This window comes from Apiospora kogelbergensis, assembly GCF_038363985.1.
Source record: "Apiospora kogelbergensis strain CBS 113332 chromosome Unknown utg000005l_segment0_segment0, whole genome shotgun sequence".
NCBI classification, from domain to species: domain Eukaryota; kingdom Fungi; phylum Ascomycota; class Sordariomycetes; order Amphisphaeriales; family Apiosporaceae; genus Apiospora; species Apiospora kogelbergensis.
The window spans coordinates 1,441,496-1,462,781 of record NW_027117422.1 but is presented as its reverse complement, the minus strand read 5'-3'; the positions used below and the strand labels follow the sequence as shown (position 1 = coordinate 1,462,781).

At 53.0% G+C, this 21,286-nt stretch overlaps 10 protein-coding genes across 10 annotated transcripts; 5 read left to right on the top strand and 5 right to left on the bottom strand.

Moving 5' to 3' along the window:
* Positions 1-616: 616 nt before the first annotated feature.
* PG998_007063 (uncharacterized protein) lies at positions 617-2,389 on the top strand (the record flags this gene model as incomplete). The annotated part of the gene is made up of 4 exons (XM_066873879.1): positions 617-743; positions 957-1,304; positions 1,378-1,442; positions 1,532-2,389. The coding sequence occupies 4 exons, from the start codon at positions 617-619 to the stop codon at positions 2,387-2,389; spliced, it is 1,398 nt and encodes a 465-aa protein (XP_066729824.1).
* A 361-nt stretch (positions 2,390-2,750) lies between these two features.
* PG998_007062 (uncharacterized protein) lies at positions 2,751-3,770 on the bottom strand (the record flags this gene model as incomplete). The annotated part of the gene is made up of 2 exons (XM_066873878.1): positions 2,751-3,200; positions 3,276-3,770. The coding sequence occupies 2 exons, from the start codon at positions 3,768-3,770 to the stop codon at positions 2,751-2,753; spliced, it is 945 nt and encodes a 314-aa protein (XP_066729823.1).
* A 1,922-nt stretch (positions 3,771-5,692) lies between these two features.
* On the top strand, positions 5,693-6,685 carry PG998_007061 (uncharacterized protein; the record flags this gene model as incomplete). Its single annotated transcript, XM_066873877.1, has 1 exon — positions 5,693-6,685. One exon carries the CDS (start codon positions 5,693-5,695, stop codon positions 6,683-6,685), a length of 993 nt encoding a protein of 330 aa, XP_066729822.1.
* A 2,279-nt stretch (positions 6,686-8,964) lies between these two features.
* On the bottom strand, positions 8,965-9,831 carry PG998_007060 (uncharacterized protein; the record flags this gene model as incomplete). Its single annotated transcript, XM_066873876.1, has 1 exon — positions 8,965-9,831. The coding sequence occupies one exon, from the start codon at positions 9,829-9,831 to the stop codon at positions 8,965-8,967; it is 867 nt and encodes a 288-aa protein (XP_066729821.1).
* A 2,268-nt stretch (positions 9,832-12,099) lies between these two features.
* Positions 12,100-13,432, bottom strand: PG998_007059 (54S ribosomal protein L35; the record flags this gene model as incomplete). Its single annotated transcript, XM_066873875.1, has 2 exons — positions 12,100-12,893; positions 12,949-13,432. 2 exons carry the CDS (start codon positions 13,430-13,432, stop codon positions 12,100-12,102), a joined length of 1,278 nt encoding a protein of 425 aa, XP_066729820.1.
* Positions 13,433-13,835: 403 nt separating this feature from the next.
* On the top strand, positions 13,836-14,869 carry PG998_007058 (mitochondrial 54S ribosomal protein uL4m; the record flags this gene model as incomplete). Its single annotated transcript, XM_066873874.1, has 2 exons — positions 13,836-13,919; positions 13,982-14,869. The coding sequence occupies 2 exons, from the start codon at positions 13,836-13,838 to the stop codon at positions 14,867-14,869; spliced, it is 972 nt and encodes a 323-aa protein (XP_066729819.1).
* A 1,089-nt stretch (positions 14,870-15,958) lies between these two features.
* Positions 15,959-16,527, bottom strand: PG998_007057 (mitochondrial 37S ribosomal protein uS13m; the record flags this gene model as incomplete). Its single annotated transcript, XM_066873873.1, has 2 exons — positions 15,959-16,291; positions 16,423-16,527. 2 exons carry the CDS (start codon positions 16,525-16,527, stop codon positions 15,959-15,961), a joined length of 438 nt encoding a protein of 145 aa, XP_066729818.1.
* Positions 16,528-17,050: 523 nt separating this feature from the next.
* PG998_007056 (peptidyl-prolyl cis-trans isomerase b protein) lies at positions 17,051-18,205 on the top strand (the record flags this gene model as incomplete). Its single annotated transcript, XM_066873872.1, has 4 exons — positions 17,051-17,378; positions 17,456-17,582; positions 17,654-17,805; positions 18,003-18,205. 4 exons carry the CDS (start codon positions 17,051-17,053, stop codon positions 18,203-18,205), a joined length of 810 nt encoding a protein of 269 aa, XP_066729817.1.
* A 275-nt stretch (positions 18,206-18,480) lies between these two features.
* On the top strand, positions 18,481-19,251 carry PG998_007055 (uncharacterized protein; the record flags this gene model as incomplete). The annotated part of the gene is made up of 2 exons (XM_066873871.1): positions 18,481-18,666; positions 19,054-19,251. 2 exons carry the CDS (start codon positions 18,481-18,483, stop codon positions 19,249-19,251), a joined length of 384 nt encoding a protein of 127 aa, XP_066729816.1.
* Positions 19,252-19,957: 706 nt separating this feature from the next.
* PG998_007054 (uncharacterized protein) lies at positions 19,958-21,003 on the bottom strand (the record flags this gene model as incomplete). The annotated part of the gene is made up of 3 exons (XM_066873870.1): positions 19,958-20,097; positions 20,188-20,771; positions 20,906-21,003. 3 exons carry the CDS (start codon positions 21,001-21,003, stop codon positions 19,958-19,960), a joined length of 822 nt encoding a protein of 273 aa, XP_066729815.1.
* Positions 21,004-21,286: the final 283 nt, after the last annotated feature.

Here is a 21,286-nt window from a genome sequence, read left to right as displayed (position 1 = left end):
CGATCCACCTTGCTGCAAGCCTGCTTCTCCCATGTTCGCTGTAAGCCTGGGGTGGGGGGCGTGTACGCAACACTATCATTCTGCATGGCCATGTCCTTTGATATGCATCCCTGGATGGTACCACAGCAAAATGCCTGCGGAGTCATCTTCGATCGAATACAAAGTCAGTGTGCTCATGAATGATTCATGATTGGCGCGGGGGGTACCAGTGACAAAGCATCAATCACGGAGTCCTCCGATCTCACTATTAGAAGTAGAGATTGTAGTTCTTCAACCATCGTACCATTGGTCTTCCGCGGTGCTCTACTAGCAGATAAGACTTCTAGCTCTCCGGATTCTCGAGGGGCTGGAGTTGGTGTACCATAGTCCCCTACCTAGGTTTTACTCTTACTTGGTCGTTCGTCCTTCGGTCGTGGTCGTCATCTCAATCTCTAACAGTTCTCAGGCCCTCTCGCTCAAATCGGTTTCGAGGTCCCAAGATGTTTCCTGCCATCGAGTCGTGGGATGACGCGAAGGCGTTGTCATTTACCGAGATGCTGGTAGTGCTACCAGTAATTCTACTAATTTTGGTATGACGCTTGTACCCCCCTCAGAGCCAACACCAATCATCTTGACCATGTTTGTTTTGAGATCTAATCAGAATCCCACAGTCCCTTACTTACACGGTGGTCTGGGTGATCTATACGACCTGGTTTCACCCTCTGTCACGTTATCCTGGCCCGCGTCTAGCGGCTATTACAAACGTAAGCTTTTATAATACCCTCATGGCTCTATGAGTCATCCCTTTGTTTATCACACTCTAATTTGGGAGGCAGTTCTGGTATGCTTGGGCATGGACAAGTGGAAGGTGGCCCATCATAGCAAAAGAAGCACACGACAAATACGGTGAGCTATCTCGGAACTATGATATGAAACTCTTCGTTAAACAGGCCTTGGTTACTGATACAAGTCTTTAGGCGATATCGTCCGAATTGCCCCCAATGACTTGTCTTTTATCACCCCGCAAGCTTATAGGGACATATACGGCCAGCCGCAAAAGGGGCGCAAGCTGTTCCCCAAGCCACTCATCTTCTGGAAGACCATCAATGAACCTGGAATGACGCACATAACCGACGTGGATAAGGCCGCAAAGCACCGCGAGCTGCTGTCTCCGGGGTTCAACCCTCGTGCTCTGAGGAACCAGGAGAGCGTGATTCACCATTATGCTGACTTGTTTGTGGACACTCTTCGCCGCCTCAGCGCTGGTGAACACAAAGAGGTCGATATTGGCGATGCCTTTAACTGGGTGACATTTGATATTCTGGGTATGTACAAATTCTCCGAAACGTCTTTTGGTGGACTGTTTGAGCTGCGGCTGATGATAGGATGGCGGAATAGGAGAACTTGCATTTGGCGAGTCTTTCAATGCCGTCAAAAACGCAAAGACGCACTTCTGGACAAGCGTGAGTATTTTCATTCCATCTATGCATGTTTGCTACGTATTGGTTTGGGAAGTGGACGAGCCCACCAGCTAACCACATTCATTGCCCAGGTTGTCACGGAGGCCAACTTCATCCAGATCCTGCCAGGTCTGCTGATCCGTTTGCCAATCCTGAAACTCCTGAGCCCCTGGTTCATGACCAAGGAGCAGGCGGCCGTGTATGACATGCACCGCAATCTGACCATGGAGAAGACGCGCAAGAGGATCAGGCTGGGTAACGCCGAAGGCAAGGCCGACTTCTTCTCGCACGTGCTCAAGGGCGAGCTGACCGAGGAGGAGCTCGCGTCGCACGCGAGCGTCTTCATGGTCGCGGGAGGCGAGACCACGTCAGTGGTGCTGACGGGCGCGGCGACGTTCCTGGCGCAGAACCGGCGCTGCTTCGAAAAGCTGCGGGACGAGGTGCTGGCCGCGTTCGGGTCGACGGGCGGCCAGGGCATCGACGGCGAGGCGACGGCGCGGCTGCCTTACCTCAAGGCCGTGGTCGAGGAGTCGGTGCGGTTGTTCCCGCCCGTGTCCGGGTTCCCGCGCGTCTCGCCGGGCGAGACGGTCGACGGCGCATACATCCCCGCGGGCGTCGTGGTGCTGGCCGACACGCGCACCATGGCCCGCGACCCGCGCAACTTCGGGCCCGACCCGGACGAGTTCCGCCCGGAGCGCTGGATCGACCCCAAGGACAAGGACGCCATGAACCGCAAGCTGACCAACCTGGGCTTCGTGCCGGGGCCCCGCGGCTGCTTGGGGCTCAACATGGCGCAGGTCGAGATGCGTATCATTCTCGCCAAGCTCGTCTACGCTTTCGACTGGGAGCTCGTCGGCGCCGATGGGCTGGATCTCGTGCGCAAGCAGCGGCAGATGGTGATGACGACTAGGCCCCGGATTTTGGCTCGGTTCCATCCACGACAGACCTGAGCTCGCAGTGTTTACTTGAACCGTTGTTGCATAGATGTAATGGGATATCAAAAAGTGGTAAATTATGGCCTACGACCCCCGTCCTCTTGTCAGATTCTACATATACTGGTCTCAATACCCTTTACGTACATGGATGTTTTTCGACAATATTAGTAAATTATAGTTGCTACTAGCCTATTTCGACCGCATATTATATTACGTCGACATTTGTATACAATTAAACGTCATGGTCCTGATTATAGAGGGGAGCAGTATTGGGATTGGACTGATCCAGCAACTCCCGCCCCTAGTGACTCAAGACCTCGAATCCCCATTCCTTCGCTTCCGCGACCACGCCCTCGTCCAACATCCTCCTGTTCTCTCAGTTCCCCACGTTGTAAGACTCCCCCTTCCGCCGTATCTCATAGACGGGCGTCGGCCTGCCGACGCCATCAGCCTCGCCACTGAGCACGCTCTCCCGATCCAACTCGCTCCAGGCCACGCTCGTCCGAACCCCGTACTTCTCATCCATCCGGTCCCTGTGCGAAATGGGCATGACGCCCACCGGCAGCGAACGCAGCCGCTTCCGACGATTTGTTCTCTTGAAGACCCAGTAGGACAGAAAGCCCAGCGAAATCAAGACGAAGAGGCCGCTCACTGACACCGCCACAATGATCATGGTGTTCGTGTCTGTGCTTGTGTTGTTGGCCATGGCGTCGTTGTTGTCGGTGCTTTTCGAGACTGGGTCTTTCTGGCGCACCACTACGGCGGTGTCGAGTATTGAGGATACCGACATGTTCTTCTCTGATTCCTTGGATTTCAAGAAACAGTTCTGTAACATGTGTATCAGTAAACAAAACATGGCACACCTGGTCCTCGGAGGTCTGTGGTGTGATCATCTGCTTACCTGGTATCCGAGCGTCTGATCCGCATTGAAGCTCACAGCCTTGCACATGGACGACATGGCACACTGTCCCATGCAGTCCTGAAGCGACGCGGCATAGTGGTTCGAGAGGCTCTCGCTGGCCATGTTGGTGCCGCACGAGAGGCTGAACTGCACGTCGTTGATGGTCTGCATGGTGGTGGCCTGCACGACGGAGCGGCAGTTGGACGACGAGCTGTCCGGCAGGCCCACGATGGCGGTGAACTTGAAGTTGGAGTCGGCGGCCGTCAGCGGCTCGGCCGTCTCGTTGTGGAAGGCGCACGACTTGCCGTCGTAGGTGGCGGTCGTGCATCGGGGGTTAGCGCGGGCGCAGGCGTCGGCGCAGTCGTCCAGCGTCGGCACGTCGACGCTCGTCGTCCGCCTCCCTCGGGCCGTGCTGCTGCAGTGGACCTTGAATTTCTGCAGGGAGCCGATGACGGTGCCGTTGACGCAGACGTCGTTCTGTTTGGCGTTCGCCATGGCGACGGCGAGGCTAAGAATCACGAAGAGTATACCCGTTGCCCGCATCTTGGGAAAAATGACCGGCATTCCTACTCGACAACAGACCCAGCGTATTCTTTCCCAACCTGAGGGGGCCTACCCGCTGTCTAATATGGACGTTATGCCATAGCGTCTGGACGTGTCATGTCGGGCCCCTTCTGCCGGACCATGATCCCTGACAGAGAGGGCACAGATTCGGATCATCGACAATGTTTAAACGGTAGCATCGGTATGATAGGCTTTGTGAACAACGGGGCGAACGACAGGGCAAACGACAGGGGCTGTTTCCAAGGCAGGGTTGAGACCCCCACAAACGATGGAGATGCACGGCTGGAAAATGCTGTGTCAGATGCCGGATCTGGCTCTGTTCGGCTCCACGTCACGTCTCGGTAGATTCATGCCGACAGTGCTCGGAACCTGTTCGTCTAGTCTAGTCTAGTCTATATATCTCGATGCTGCATCGCGGTCCCCAACCTTCTTCATCTCATGTCGCTACCCATTGGCCCCGGTGCATTTGCATTTTCCAAGCTCAGCGACATCTTGCGAGCAACGAAATCAGGATCCCAACCCACCCCCGTTGCATTCAGTATCCAGCGCATTAACCCGCGCGGTCGGCTAGCCTGGGCCAATGGCTAAATCGGGCTTGTAACTCATGCATTTTGGCACACGGGCGGCACACGGGGCCCTTGACACGCCTGTGGTTTCAGATCCCCCAAAAGATAATTCTGCAGTCCCCACAGTTGGACAAGAAGGATTTTATTGTCCGCCGACTTGAACATGGACAAAGTGTTTTAGTCGCCGGGTGCGAAGAGCTGGATTAAAGAAAACTCCGGCCGGCTTCCGACCCGAATCTGTATAACATGTTTCTGTCGGTATGTCCCGAAAATGACCGATGGTCGCCAGGGCCCCGAGTGTCATGCTGACCGCGCTGGCCCGCTCCAGTAAGCACTTGCCTACGTTATCGGGCCAGCAACATAGTCGCCCCCAACCCGACGAGCCAGGCGTTTCGTAGCATTGTGCCAGCGGCTCGACGGCTCATGATACGGGTCGTGGGCCGAAGACTTCACGTACAGTATGACCCTCTTTGCCATATAGGCCTCCATGGTTATGTGGCTACAGTATGCTGAGAACGAAGAGGTACGCAGCGCGTGTGTTCTTATTTGCTGAAAAGGCAACGAAGCGAAAGAGGACGGAACTGATATTGCGTATCGTGCGTGGATAGACGTTACACTGAGCACGAAATGAGTCAGGTGGTCGGTCAACACCGCATGAGCAGTCCTGGCTTTCAAAAATGCTGGGTGCCTTGATCGAAGGCCGGCAGAGGAGGGGGCTGACTACAACAGGCGTGTGCATCATCTTACTGCCCGTCTTCGTCGCTTCGTCGCTTCGTATATTTTTCTCTTACTAATATACAACTACCTCATACGGGCCGTGCACCAGTTTCGCGGCGAATGGCTAGGAGAAGTGCTGAGGTTCCTACTGGTTCTAGTAAAGGATATGGAAGTGAAGCAGGACCTGCGTATACCTACTTATAACTGCTTACAAATAGGAAACATCACACTACTCTGGTGGTGCATCCGTAAGAGATTCACTTTCTTTCTGACTCTTCAAAATGGCTTAATAAAAGACCTCTTGGATTGATAAGCATTGCGCCATCATGTAATTTATCACCAGACCACAAATTAAAGGGTTAAAAGGCTCAGGAATCCAGGCTGCTCGTATTAACTGAGTCTCAACATGAAGCCAAGCAGCCTTCCGCAAACAATTGCCTACTCCAAATAGTGTGCCATAACTTTAGTAGTACTCAACTTACATTCATTTACATATATTGTACCATGGCCGAGTCACGCCTTTTCAAGCCTTTGAAGATAGGCAATGTGGAAATAAAGCATCGGATAGCCATGGCGCCCCTCACTCGTCTCCGCGCCACGGTGGACCGCGTGCCGCAGCCCTTGATGAAGGAATACTATGGCCAACGAGCCTCGGTACCCGGCACCCTGATCATCAGCGAGGGCACCTTCGTGTCGGAGGCCTGCGCCGGATTCGCCAACGCGCCGGGCATCTGGAGAGAAGACCAGATCGCGGGTTGGCGCACCATCACGGATGAAGTGCACCGCAAGGGCAGCTTCATCTTTTGCCAGATCGCGACCAATACCGAGAGGGATGGGGCTGCGGCGACGGAGCCGCGGCCCATGACCACGGAAGAGATCAAGCTGGCCACCGCGGAGTTCGCAGCGGCCGCGAAGAACGCCATTGATGCAGGGTTCGACGGCGTCGAGATCCACGCCCTCAACGGCTTCCTCGTGGACAGGTTCCTACAAGACGTCAGCAACCAGCGCAGTGACGAGTACGGCGGCTCCGTGGAGAACCGGTCTCGCTTCGTCGACGAGATCATGGAGGCGGTAAGCGATGCCGTCGGCGGCGTCGCGCCCGTTGGGATCCGTCTGAGCCCGTGGAACACATTCCAAGGCATGGGGATGACAGACCCGATCCCGCAGTTCAGCGACCTCATCCACAAGGCGAGGCGCCGGGATCTGGCCTACCTTCACTTGGTCGAATCGCGGATCGCTGGTCCAGAGGACGCCGAAAACGCCGTCGGAGGCCTGGATTTCGCATACAAGATCTGGGACCGGCCAATTCTGGTGGCCGGAGGGTACCAAGCGGCGAATGCGCAGAAGCTGGTCGACGAGGAACACCCGGACAAAGACATAGTGGTCACCTTCGGGCGGTACTTCATTTCCAACCCGGACCTGGTCTACAGGATTCGGGAGGGGCTGGAGCTCAGTGCGTATGATCGCAGCACCTTCTACACCGATTTGGCCGCGGGCTACGTGGACTACCAAGCCAGCCCAGAGTATCTAGCCAGCACGGGTGTCCAGGCCGCAGTGGCCTAGCATGGGGTTCGTGTGCCGGCGATGACTGGCATTGGGGCCAAACATGTATTATTGGAATGATATGATTAAAGCATTGAATGTATCGAGACAGATCAAAGCAGGTCGAGCGTGTTTAATGAGCGATTGATTGATTGAGCATTCCGTATCTGATAAGCGATAAGGCCGCTCCACTCCAGTGGACTAGATGAAATAAATTTGCTGGGCCATGGGCTTTCTGCCATTCTCTCAACCTTCCATATTGTTTACGAGCTTCCAACTCGCCAACAAATGCGACAGCATGCGCGCAATCTGCTGACTGTGGCGCTGGCTAGGTAATACCTAAAGCATCCTGTAGGTTTTGATCTCTCCATTCTTACCCTTGCCCACATCCCATATGATGAAAATTTAGCTTCAGAGGCTGTTTATGATCACTTATGATTAAACATCAACTTGTTCTATCTTTTTTCTGATATTTGGCACCCCACTGCCCATTGACACACGCTCTCGAGTGTTGTTCCTTCTGAGTCGCGAACCTTTTGGCTAATAGCTTCAACAGATATCGAATCATCAATCCAATTCCAGTTGATCAAACAGTAGGCAAACTTATGGCAGTCGTGTTGGTACTGCTCCATGCTTAACGGCGACCATGTCTGCATCGCCCAGGCCGGCTGATGGATCGAAAGCTTCGGATAAGGTAGGTACCTACTTGTGCGCGCTACACAGGCTTACATCGCCTTGTCGCTGCAATTTTTATGATACCTGTACAGTTGCCATATTAGATATATGCTAGATATCAAAATTTTGGACTTCGGTCGTCACCTAAAAGCCTTGCCAGCACTTCTGTAACATTCCACTCTACTCCGATGCGTGGACACCTTCGTAAACAACCTCTACTAAACCAAGCTGTCTCTATGCGTAACCCCTATCAAGATTAATAGGCGACATCAGCTAAGAAACTTGTCGCGATCCAGGGCGTCGGTACCACACCCGTCCAATATTTCAGTGGAGGTGCATTCAACTGAGTTCAGGGGTATCACGTGATTGACTTGACGACATCACTCTGACCACAATCCTAGTCTTCCACCATTGTAAGTCACGTATCGTTACAGCTTTATTGCTACATGAACCATTCGTTGAATATGGCCGTTTGAAAATTGGCTATGGTAATGTACTGTGGTTGCTGCTTTGACACCTATGATGCCAGTCAGGAGAAAGGGGGAGTTAGGGTAGGAGGACAGCAACGTAGGCATGCGCGTCAATCAATTGATTGAACCCAATCTGCGGAAGTCATTGTCGCTTTTCAGATGCAATATTGAGTTGTATGAGTCGTCTCTCACTGGCGAGGCTGATACAGTGAGTCGACTACTTCAGCCCTTCTGTTGGTCTCAAGTGAGGTCCATTCATATAAGGGACTCCATACTGGTCTGGCAACACGAATGGGAAGACTTTATGCATGAGCTAACCGAAACAAGATTGGTTTTACATATCCTGGGCTATAGACGGCAACGATGCCCGTTCACATGCAAGGTGTAGTGTAAGTGAAGTAATTAAGGGCGGTCCAGTGTTCACAATCGTCAATCAGGATAGGGTCAGAATCTAGAAGAGCGCCGGTGGCATGAAGAAGACTACAGAAGGCACATAATGACACGCCTTGACCTGCCACGTTGATAAAATGCGTAGCAGGTGACTTGACCCAAAAGTGTGGTGGGCAAGCTTGCTTATCCGTTCCCCCAGCCCAGCCCAGCCCAGCCCAGCTCGAGGGCCATAGTGAACACATTCAGAAGGTTAGGTACATAAGGCCTAATTACAGCTCAGTCTTTCAACAGCAAGCAGTCCTCCGCCATCCGACGAAACACCACACAGCCATCCTGGTCAGATGGTTCAGTTGGATGAACAGCCAACACCACTAACTCCGTAGAAAAGAAACCACCACTTCGAATCCCACCCGAAGCAGCAACAAAACAAGGACTTGCTCCCAGGCCCGAGATGGAAGATCGGTAAATAACTAAATACCCGGATGACGCATCAAAGTAAGAGAATAGTGGCTCTGAAGATGGACAGTCTACGAAGCGAGCTTGACCAGCTCGTGGAGAAGGGGGCGCAACAGCCTGGGTGCTGATGTTGGGCCTAGAGGACCTTGGTGCTGAGCACCGGGGGTTTCTCTTTTGCCAATTTCTATCTCTTATTAGATACTTAATGCATTTCTTTCTTTCCAGAGCGGCAGTGTACTTACATATCTATTCTATTTTCACGGCTTGACATTTAGACATAGGTTATTTCTACTTAAACTACTACTGCGATTACTTAGCAGTGGGCAGCTCAATTTCGACTATCCATGGTAGTTGCTCGGTAATTCCACTCGCGTTCCCTGTACGGCTCCATTCGTAAGCAGCATTGACGAAGAACGTCTGCTCGCCGGGTCTTAGTGGAGATAAATCGTCTGAGCAATGGCTCGAGTATGCGAAGCCTTGGGCTCGATACTCTATCAATTTTTGGGCCTTGGCCTGCGATGTCTCAGCATCGTCGTACCTGTTCCTACACAGGGCCCGCAGATGCTCGATCGCTATGGTGTTGTCATTGTCGATGTCTGTGTATGAGAAGGGACTCTGGCTGCGACGCGCATGCCACGTCGCCAGTATCGCGCCCCAGCCAGAATGAATGTGCCCGAAGCAATGCAACAACGGCCTCACTCGCGCAACCGCCATGAAAAGATCCGGATCACCGGCATTCCCGTTTGAGCTGGTGTTATCCAAAATCCTGAGCGGTGGGCCGTGGGTGATAACGACGTCCACGTCGTTACCTATCTTGAAGTCATGCCCGTTTTCGGGCCGGTATTGAAATGCTCGGCCGTCCCATTTGGCCGGAGTCCAGGAGCTTGCATATACCCGCAGGCGCGCGCCGTTCGCCAGGTCGAAGGTGTGGTTGCCCTCATCGAGGTAGAGGATCCCTTCGCTTCTAACATCATTAAAGAGCTGTCTGGCCTCCCTAGCTGCCGCTTCAAATTGCCTAAACTTACCGATATCATCAAGTACCCGGTCATGGTTACCTGCGATGACGAGTTTCAAAGGGGCGCTGATGCTCCGCAGCATATCGATCGTCCTCCGGAGATGTCCGGGTGCGGAATTTTGAGTCAAATCACCACAGTGGATGACCACATCTGCCGCCATTCTTTCGTTTACATTGAAGGTCCGGCCGTGCGTGTCAGAAGTGATGAAGAATTTTGTTCTGACAGGCATATCGGCTACGAGCGCGCGGCGTTCTTTTCTTCTCCTTTTTTGTTTGGTTCTTCAGGTCAATGTTCAAGGTATGAGCCTAATAGAAAAAGTTCGAGGAGACTTGGTGTAATGTAAAGTAGAATGGGTTAGCAATCTTTGACCTTCATTCCAAATCAGACATTAGCCAGGGCTTAAGTATGCCCCTGTAATCAGCTCATGGTCTTTGTCAAGTGAAATCCCAGGGAGCAACAAGCCTGTTGTGTATGGTTCTTTCTCATGGGCAGCTGGAATCAATACCATTGTGTTACTACCATTGTTGTACGAAAAGAATAAAGAACTTTATTATGCTATAGATCAGATTTCAAAACGGGACGCAGCTTGTTCATACTGGCCAGGCATGTTTCAGTACAGGCAAGGCAGGCCTCTATATAGGATGCCCTGAGTTATTGGGGAAAGCCAGGAAGCTGCTATGAGGCTATTTTAGCCGATCTGAGTTGGTCCGGTTGACAGATTTGTTTGAAAAGAGTTTCCAGGCTATTGGGTATAATGGCCACTCAGTTACACACGCTCATTAAAGAGATATATTTATAAGGTTTCGCTTCTATTAGGTTGACGCCTTTATATTGAACCTTGAAGAAGAACAATGTTTGGGTACAGAAAAGGATATCAGTCTTCAAACTTCATATCACGTAATATGAGGTAGAGACTTCACTGACTCACGCCCAAAACACCACAGCAATACCCGCTTGAAACTATCTTTACACTTGGTCTTAAGGGATTCTCACTGAGTATACCAATATTCAGAAGTAGAGTTATACCGGCATCACGACAGAGCTATGCTCGAGAGAATAACGTCACCTCAATGGCCAATGCGTCTTGAGTGTGGTGAGGTTATGGGTATTCATGATTTTTGTAAATTTCCAGGGTGCTGAGGGCAAGGGAGATACACCGCCCCAGGCGATATACGATAGGATGGCACCCGGCGTGTTGTTCTATATGGTTGGCACATCAACGCTGAGCGGAAGCATACTATTCGCACAACGACCTAGATTATGGTTACCTAATACTCAATACCAGAAGGAAGAGTTATTGTGTAATCAATATCCCCCATCTCTATGAATTTTGCAGTATGCTATGTTCTTATTGCGATTTGCATTCCCTAAGGACAGCCTCACGATGGCAGAAAGAGGTTATGGTTGTAGACCTGAAGGTCTGACTTGGTTGACTTGGAAAGAGCTCTTTGGGGCGACAGGTCAATAGCCCGTGGATGGGTTTTCAAGGTAATTCTCGCACCTTCGTCTATAAAGATTCTCATTAGGGAGGCCAATAGCTCAATGAAAAGAAGTTCATTGAAAGCCTCCTCTGCGATACCCCGATAGACCGACGATTGCTCTCCGAGGCACGCCCTCTTTGGGGGGACTGGTGGCCAAGGAGTACATATTACCTTTCCCTTTCAATGGCACTCATATGACGGCCAGTGCTATCTGGGATATATCACGGCGGAAGTAGGGGGTATACTGGCAGGTGTGATCATGATTGACTACAGACTCCTCAGAGCTGATGAGCTCCAACTTCGAGGTCAAGATCTGGCTTACACTGATGAAAGTTTCCAGACCATTGTTCTTGGAAATGGCGGATGATCCTTCGTCGCCAATCGACTATTTTGTCAAATTTTCGGCCATTGTCGGTTGGGTCGAGAGGCGATGGTGATGGTGGTGATACGGGAAGTATGGGTAGCTTGACTACAAGTTGAAAAAGATGCCAGCTGTCTCCCACTAACACGCTTGACCCTCTGTTTATGCGAAAGCCAACGGAAAACACTGGTTGTCCCAATGAGTACATGGCCTCTTCGTATAGTAGAAACCAACTGATGGGCGTGACTTCCTAGAAATGCAAATGGTCTCTGGACGGATACGCGTGGGCATGGGCGAATCCATAGGGATCAAGCAGGGTTAGGGTGGTCAAAAAGTATTGGCTTGCGTTGGATTTCACTTTTTTGAAGGTAGGGTAGATGCTGAAGTGGTATGTTACAATAGTTTTGACACTGCTCTGCCAGCTCTATAGTCTCAAGTGTTTTATACATATGATACACGTTCGACAGCTGTTCAATAAATCGACTGGCACCCAGCCCAATGCTGCTGGCAAGATGCTTCTGATGACGGATCCAGAAGCCTCTGAAGAGCCCTCCGCGCCAGACCATAGATACGCTCAAGCAGTCGCTTAGCGTCGAGGCATGCCGCGGATTCTCTTGGTGTACTTCCATAAGCTCTTGTACTTGGGCTTCTGGCGCTTGGCCTCCCAGCCGCGAGCCTTGCGCTCGGGCTTGAGCGAGTGCACTCTGGCGTGCTTGAACTCGACGTCGGCGCCGGGGATGTTCCAGCGCTCCATGACGTCGGCGGTACCCTCGTCCCAGACAGAACGGAAGATGTTGAAACCGACGGGGCTGAGCGTGAACTTGTCCTTGAAACTCTTCAGACTGAAACCATCGCGGCCGCTGTACAGCTCCTTCAGCTTGGCCAAATCGAGAGTCTGGCCGGGCTTCTGCTCCAGGATCCAGATAGACATTCGATGGTAGGGGGCTCCCTTCTGGGCAAAAGCGGGCAGCCAAGGAACAGCCAGCTGGGTGTCCTTGTTGACCTTGCTCAGGGGCAGGGACGTGTTGTTAGGGGAGAGGGGCACATTGGCGGCCAAGTAGTGGCATCGACGCTCAAAACTGTCTGTTTCGGCATTGGGCACATCGGAATCCATGACCACGATGGACACAAGGCGCTCGCCAGGGTTAAAAACCTGGACTTTCAGAGCTGGCGGCTTCTCGCTGATGCGGCTGTCGATAATCTCGCCAGGAGTAGTCTTGCGTTGACGGAAGAACATCTGCACGTCAACAGTTGGCTCAAACTTGGGCAGAACATCGGGAACGACGTTGAGCTGTTCGATACGCTGGGTGATCAGGCGGAAGGGGTATCCTCTCCATTTCTGCTCCGCAAGATGGCGGTAGATGGGCTTGTCCATATCGCCTAGAGTGGGGTTAGTCAAGCAGAGCAGGAGTCGGCTATTCGCAGGTTGACGTACCAAGTCCATCTTCAAACCTCCGCTTCACAATTGGATCGTTGATATCTACCAGAATCTTGAGTTCCTCGACCCATTTCTTCATGCTCCGAAGCCGCATGTTCTTCTTCACCTCTCCTCCAGGAAGCTGATCGGCGGGTGTCTCTTCCAATCTCTTAACCCTGGCAATTTCGAGCGAAAGGACCTGCAGTTTCTCCTTGCGGTCTTCTTGAAGAACCCTACGGGCCTCTTGGAAGCATTGGTATGGCATTAGCTCGAAGGGGACGTTCTCCGAGGTCTGCATGGCGACACGACGACGCCTCGATCCCACCGGTGGTGTTCCCTTCTTGAAGAGACGCATCTCTTCCCAGTACTGTGTGGCCGTGTCTGGGGTCAGCCTCGACTGGGAGGGGGGGCGCTTCTTTGGTGACATCGGCGGCGGTTGAGCTCGGCGGCGGCACCTGGGATGCAGGAGGTGTATCTGTCGTCGTCGTCTTGGTAGCTTCATCTCTGCGGATGACCGTCTGAGAAAAAGTGCGAGTGAAGCCGAGAGTTACCCGGTCCTGTCGCATGGACCGGGCAATGGGTCTTGCGACCCTTTGGCAAGTTGACATGATTGCCTGTGGAATGCTGGACTGGGGGGGGCAATGAGGACTGTCGGAGCTCTCTTGGTTGAGGGTCGTCGCTGTCGAAACTTTTTGGGTGAGTTGCGCGACACCAGTGACAGCAATTGGAGGGGTCCCACTTAATTTTCCTAGCCCGCCATCCCGGGCCGCTGAGCAGCTGCAAGCGTCGAGAACGACCATTTTTCGCCCAAAGTGAAGCTCGACTCAATTGTCGTTGAACGAAACCAATATTATCGCGCCACCCATACGTCAATTGAGCCAGCCCATCTCTACGAGCCGGCAGTCATGGCGGGTAAAGGTGTACGAGGTCTCTCTGAGGCCTTGCGGTCTTTAACCCTCACCACACAGGCATGCGGCCAAGTCTCCTCGGTACGTGCAGGCCCTTGATCTCCCATCTTCTCAAGCTGCGAGACTGATCATGCAAGCCACAGAGGCTGCCCTCGACGTTCACTCGCTCGATGGCGACCGAAGCTACATTGCCGAGGGCCACGAGTAATCTCACAACTACGTCCATGACCACACCGTGGCGACCGTCCCCCGCTGTCCCCGTGACCGTCTACGACTTTCAAACCTACGAGCCCCAGCGTCTGGAAGAGTGGTCTTCGAAGCATCTGCACCTCCCTATGCGCCGGGACATTCTGCACTTGGCTGTTATTTTTGAGGGAGACAACACTCGACAGGGTTCCGCCAACTCGAAGACGCGGTGGGAAGTCCACGGCTCGCATCGCAAGTTGTACCGTCAAAAGGGTACAGGTCGAGCTCGTGTCGGTGATAAGCAGTCGCCCCTGCGCCGCGGCGGTGGTAAGGTGTTCGGCCCCAAGCCGCGCGACTTTGGCACGGGCATGAACCGGAAGGTGTACGACCTGGCGTGGCGGACGGCGCTGAGCTACCGGTACCGGCGGGGCGAGCTGGTGGTGTGCGAGGACGGCATGGAGCTGGCGCTGCCGCAGGAGATCAGCGATATGATGGCGCAGGGCCAGCTCCGCGACCAGGCCCTCGTCGACGGCTTCAAGGCCAAGTGGGCGCGCCAGGTCCTCGACGGCCACGAGTGGGGCCGCGCCCACGGCCGTAGCACCTTCATCACCACCGAGTGGCGCGAGAACCTGTTCAACGCCATGGACCTCGTGCCCAACTACGGCATGGCCCTCGACATCGAGGATGTCGACGTCAAGGACCTGCTCACCACGGGCCGCCTCGTCATCGAGCGCGAGGCCCTTGCCGAGATGATCAAGAGGCACCAGAGCGATCTGTGCAGCAAGGTCTTCATCAACGGTGTCAAGCCCAGTCCTCCCGAGACCGGAAAGATTATCGTCCAGTAAGATAGATTCGGCTGTGCCTGCAAAATAAAAATATGTACTACTATTGTAAATGAGATCTTTACGCAAAGGGGCTTTAGTATAAAAGCCTGAAACATCGTCTCGTTTGTATCATGGTATGTAGAACATGAGCATCCATTTCAAGTTTTTCGCCTCGTGTGTTTCGTTAGCCAATTTGATATGACCAACCAATTCTACTTTGTAAGTATTTGAAAAGGGGAAGGTATCTGATATGCTCCAGCAACATATGACGATTATGTACTCTCAACACCAAATATGCCATCAATCATTGCAAATGCCTGAAACCAAAGGAAATACGAAGCTCCAGGGTCTAATAAACAAAAACGGCAGCTTTGAACTCACATGAAGCCATCCAAGCCCCGAAATTGCAGTTCTGATGCCTATACTTTGACTGTTGCTTATTATTGAATAGCACTTTACACAGGGTGGGCTATTTGACGAACGAATAAGGTATCAGAGCATCCTTCAAACTGTTGATCAGACATAGTCATGAACAGCATTGCTGTATTGCATATATAAGGGGTGTCGAGGATCGTACAGTTGTTCATTCCCCTGATGCCAATCCTCCATGCTTGTATCAGGGGTAAGCGTTATGATCTTGAGATTGTATACAGTATGTACTTAGGACACCACCCCATAATTGATCTCATCGAGAGGAGTTCGCCAAATACGATCTGACGCCCACCTCAGAATTAGGCAGTTGTTTGCCAAACGTAGGGAGAGGAGATGCTCAAGTGATGAGTGAGCATTCTTTTTATTTTACTGATTTGTCCACTGGCTTTATGGTACAAAATAGGTTTCACAACCTCCAGGAACTGACCCATCATCTAGTCAACATCGACGGGGACAGTCCTCTACGACTTCTATGCAAACAAGGAACGCCGTTTCCACATGCAACACCAGGGGCTCTCTCTTCCCCCGCCGGTCCAAGCCTAGGTATTATTCCATCCTACATTCCTATCAACATCAACTTAATGTCCATCTTCTGCATGCACGCTCCGGAGAAACTGGGATTCGCACATAAGCATCTAAATGCTTCTATTCGCAATCGATGTTCCAGCCCCTCGTAGCTTAAGTGCCCCGAATACGATCACCACCGCCACGATCCAGCACATTCAGCTTGCGAGCCGTTACAATCTGGTTGCGTGTTTGCTGGCCGCGCACGGGGAGACCCATGGCGTGGCGACGGCCGCGGTAGGAGCCCATGTCGCGCAGGCGCTTGATGTTGTCCTGGACGATCCGGCGCGCGTCGTTGTCGATGGTCATGGTGGACAGCTCGGCCGTCAACGACGTCACCGTCTTGACCGGCAGGGTGCCCAGGCGCGCCAGCGGGTGGATGGTGTACTTCGCCATGATGCGCGCCGAGGTCTGAGGCCCGAGGGAGTAAAACGACTCGAGGGTTTTCTGTACAGAGGAGAAAGGGTCAATCAGTATGTGCACATTTCTCCCACGCGGCAATATTGACCGTGGCCGCCATTGGTACGGGCTCGGGTAGTCGACGGGAGTTATCGCCGTGGGGAGTGGTGTTGGCGTACCTTGACCAGCTTTTGCGGGTGGAAGTTGATTCCCAGAACGAACACCTGGAGGATTGTTAGCGAGGTCTTCTGCAGGTCGTAGCCGTCGTAGGTTGTAATCACCATCTTGAATCAATAGTCGCACCTGCTACAGGCGCAATTGCAATGTCTATTGGCCGGTATGATGCTTGATGCCGATGCTGGCTGGGCTGCCTATGCCAATATGGACGACCTTCAATGTTCAAAAAGACCCCACGCACGTGCCACCCGACTTTATGCAACTCGGCAGGTGTCCCTCCATCTAGAAAGCTCCCTGTAGCAGCTAATCGATAGATAGCGATAAGACAGCCGCCCCCCTCGTTTACCATGTATGTATGTCACACTGCACGATTCACCGTTCACCCGCTCTTGGCCTTTGCCTCCCGGGCCAATTGAGAGCCTGTTAGGGGGCACTGTAGGGTCCAGCTTCGATGGGGTCTTGAAACGTAGCTTCAATTGCCAGACCAGCTCCCCGATTCCCGCCCTCACTCCGCCTCCTTCCCTCTTTCTTCTTTCTTTATTCCACCCCCATTGATCTCTGGAAAGATCACACCCATCTCGACGACTTTCACTTCACCCCATTGAACGTCTACCTGGACATTTGCCCATCATGTTCAACCTGCGCCGACTCGCTGTTAGCGCCCTGCTCCTCGTCGGAGTCAGCATGGTCTTCTTCGCATCGACCGCTGAGGCTGCCAAGGGCCCCAAGATCACCCACAAGGTCTACTTCGACATCACCCACGGCGATGAGCCCCTCGGCCGCGTCGTCATGGGTCTCTACGGCAAGACCGTCCCCAAGACCACTGAGAACTTCCGCGCTCTCGCCACCGGCGAGAAGGGCTTCGGCTACGAGGGCTCTACCTTCCACCGCGTTATCAAGCAGTTCATGATCCAGGGTGGTGACTTCACCAAGGGCGACGGCACCGGTGGAAAGTCCAGTAAGTAATGATTGAGATGGTGGCTCGACGCCGCGCTCCGTAACAATCCAATGTCTAACCATGCTGTTTGCGATCAGTCTACGGCGAGAAGTTCCCCGATGAGAACTTCAAGCTCAAGCACACCAAGCCCGGCATGCTGTCCATGGCCAACGCCGGCAAGGATACCAACGGCTCGCAATTCTTCATCACCACCGTCATTACCTCGTAAGTGTCTCGGAGCAGAAACCGCCCAACAGAGGGATACACAGAGGCAGAAGCTAACAAGCAACCATCAGGTGGCTCGATGGCCGTCACGTCGTCTTCGGCGAGGTCCTCGAGGGCATGGATGTTGTCACCAAGGTCGAGAACGCCAAGACTGCCGGCGGCGACAAGCCCGAGAAGACTATCAAGATCGCCAAGAGCGGAGAGCTGGAGGTGCCCCCTGAAGGTATCCATATGGAACTATAAACAAGCCCCCTGGTAGCCCCCAACGCCTTGCCCTCCTGAGAGAGACAACGGATTTGGTCTCTTACCCCCCTTAAGAGACGGACTCGCACTCTCCCCCTTAGTTTCGCCCAGCGCACTCGCCTCGCCCGCCCTTCCATGTCATAACTGAGCTGATCCGGCCGCTCCCCTTTTTTCTAGAAGAAATCTACGGTAACTCTGAGTGGGCGGGTGGTTACTCGAACGAAAAGGAAGCAAACCCCCTGCAGCAGGACACCCCATCGTACGGACTCTCGACCTTCCAGAAGGGTGCCTTCTTCGCCGTCTTCGTCGCTGCCTTTGTCATCTACCTGCGCGTAACGAAGCCCAAGACCGACGTTGGGTACGAAAAGACCATGGCTTAAATATTTCCCTGCGAATCTCGCACCAAAAGTTAAATACAACTGGATTCATGCCTGACTTCGAGTGTTGCTGTTCTGTAAATGCCCGTTGTCGACTCGTAGACTAATACCGTAGTGTGGAGCTCTCCTGGGGACGGACTGGAAAGGCAAACTCGCCTTAATTGGGCAGATGGATGCTCCATAAAATTTTCAAAAAAGCCTAGAATCTCTTATTCCATGCGCCGGGCCTCAAGGACGTCCAAGTGAATCAACCTCACGACAACCCCAGCCACAACACAATGAAGGTCTTGAGTCTGAACTTCTTGACTTGCGCCGTCAAGGCCTGCAAGTCCACGTCAAATTCCTACCCGTTGCATCCCAAGGATGCCGAGCTCGTGGAGGATGACCTCGAGCTCAACTCGGAGCTGCTCCTCAACATAATGCCCCGCATTGATTGGCCTGCGCTGTCTACCACGGCGACTGAGGTAGGTTGCATGCGATGCTCATTTTCACTTCCATCTCTTCCATGTCTTATGACTTTCGGGTTCTTCTCAATCGGCTTGTGTACTGTTGGTCAGCCTACCAGATGGCAGCGGCAAGGAAGCTCTTGTATGAAAGAATGGCGTGTGGGCTCATACGGGAGATATGCCTGCTCTTCACTTTACCGTCTCGATATACCATGACCAAAATGTTCGCCTTTAACATGCATATCTGATGCTATGCTACTACTAATCTATTCTCACTCTCACCCTCACCCTCCACTCTTCCACGCCCCTCTTGGTTCCCCCGCGGAACACGCTCGCCCACCTCTGCACCGTTTCTCCTTGCTTGTCATGTCTCTGCCCTCACTCACTAACCGTCTTCACTCATAGCTGGGTTTCCCCTCGCTGCCCGCCCAGCCCCCGACCAAGGAGGAGCTCGAGGCCGACGCGAAGATGCTCCAAGACCTGCACCACCTACTCATGGAGACGCAGATGATGGAGGGCAAGCTCGTGTGCGGCAACTGCGGCCACGAGTACGCCGTCCGCGAGGGCATTGCCAACTTCTTGTTACCCGCCCACCTAGTCTAAGGTCGTCCAAGGAAAGAGAGAAAACGGAGAAAGACTTGAATAGCTAAGGCTTCAAATCTCGGGCCTTGGGGCAGTCAGCCAAGGCATGGCCCTGGCTATGTGCCTCATTTCGTGCTTCATCCGGTCAAGGCATGGCGTCGAAACAAGGGAATCGGTACTGGGACCATCGAAGGGGGAAGGCTTGGATGTGTTTACCCTAAGGCTCACTTGTACTGTGAAAACACAGAAGATTCTATCTCAGAGCTGAGACGAAAACGCTGCCTACCGGTTGAAACGCACATGGGGCAGATACGGCTGAGCAAGAAGAACAATATTTCACAATAGACGTGGCTAGAAGAACCGGCGTTTTAGGTATCCTTCAGTTCGTCGTCGTACCGAAGATTGAGAAGCACGCCTATACAGACATACCGAATAAGTTAACCGTATTCTTGCTTGCATTTTGGTAATATTGAAGTTCAATGACATTTCCGCCGCCCACAATAAAAAGTACACGATGACTTTGTATAAGATAATTTCCTTTCACGCCGCAATTCGCACTCTAAACATGTAGCTTCATCGCCTCCAGCTACTTATGGAGGAGACCTGAGCTTCTTCTGGACCTCTGATCATACAGTGTCACCTCTCGGACATAAATATCAGCACAATCATCCCCTACTCTCGTTGAAGGGACTTTCTTCGTGAAGAAACTTCGTTCCCATGTTTATATTTACTGCTGCTTCTTCTGGGCAGCAGGTCCCATGTCCTTGTCGAATGCAGCGTACGATACCTCCAAGCTAGAGAGAGCCGAAATGCCAGCGCCCAGAATAGACATGAGTACAACCAGAGCAATCAGGCCCATGAAAATACCTAGTTCATCAAGGTTAGCAAAGTACTGATGTGTTGTCTGCATGATCAAACGGTATTATCGACTGATCAGAGGAAGCTTTGTTTACTTACCGGGTGTAAAGAACTGGTACTTCTCGAACAACGGCCGCTTGTCGGTCTCGTTGGCCCTCCGGTAGACGCCATTGCCCAGATCCCGCTTCAGCTCGACCTGCGCAGCATCAACAAACTGCGCCTCGTAGCTCTTCCCATCCTTCTCCTCAGCCTGGGGCACGCCGGCGTACACGACCGTGAAGGAGCCGGCGGCCTCGTACTGGGCGAGGACGACGGCCAGGTCGTCATCGTTCTCCTTCAGGACCTCGTCGCTGGACGTCGTGGGGATCGTCTCCAGTGTAACCTCATCCACGGAGGCCTTCTTGCTTCCGCACGACTCCTTGATCAGCTTCGACAACGACTTGACGTCCAGCGCGCCCGCGACTTCGGCCACGGACACGCTCGAGACGACCTGCGCGCTCTTGAGGGTGTGCTGCAGGCGCGGGGCCGACGCCGCCGACCGTAGGTGCGAGGCATGCAGGTTGGGCTGGGTGACGATGAGGTAGCGGTCCGTCGGGCAGCTCGAGAGGATGTCGGTCGCCAGCTTGGTGACCGAGGCGCTGCTCTGGATCTGGGCCTGGTCTTGGGTTGCCGAGTCAGATAGTCTGTTTGCACGCACGCCGTTAGTTGGATCAAGATGCCAATGCAACCGAACTGTGCTTGTGTAAATGCACATTACTGAGGGCGGCCGGGTTTCGGATGATGGTGATGACGACGATGATGAGGGATAACAACGTACTTTGAGGTCGAGAACAGCAGGAAAGGCGAGGTGTTGGAGAATGCTTGCGCCTCAGCGCAGCACATCGCAGCAACGGCTGCGGCAGACGAGAAACGCATCGTGTATTCAAAGGGTCGTGGTGGGCGTTTCTCAAAGGTGTGTATGCGTGTGTTTACGTGATGGAAGCGAGCGATTAGATTCGATTCGAGACAGCTTCACTTCCGGCCGTTGTTTAAGCTACCAAGAGCAAGTACTGTAGTTGGCTGACGTCCACATGCTGCTTGTTTGCTGCGCTTGCGTCTGTGCGGTAAGTTCCGCCTGGCCCCCAACCACGGCCAATCTGCAAGGCTAGGCATATCAGGTCCCCTGTAAAGTTAGTTGCTTTTAGCGGCTTTCAGCGGG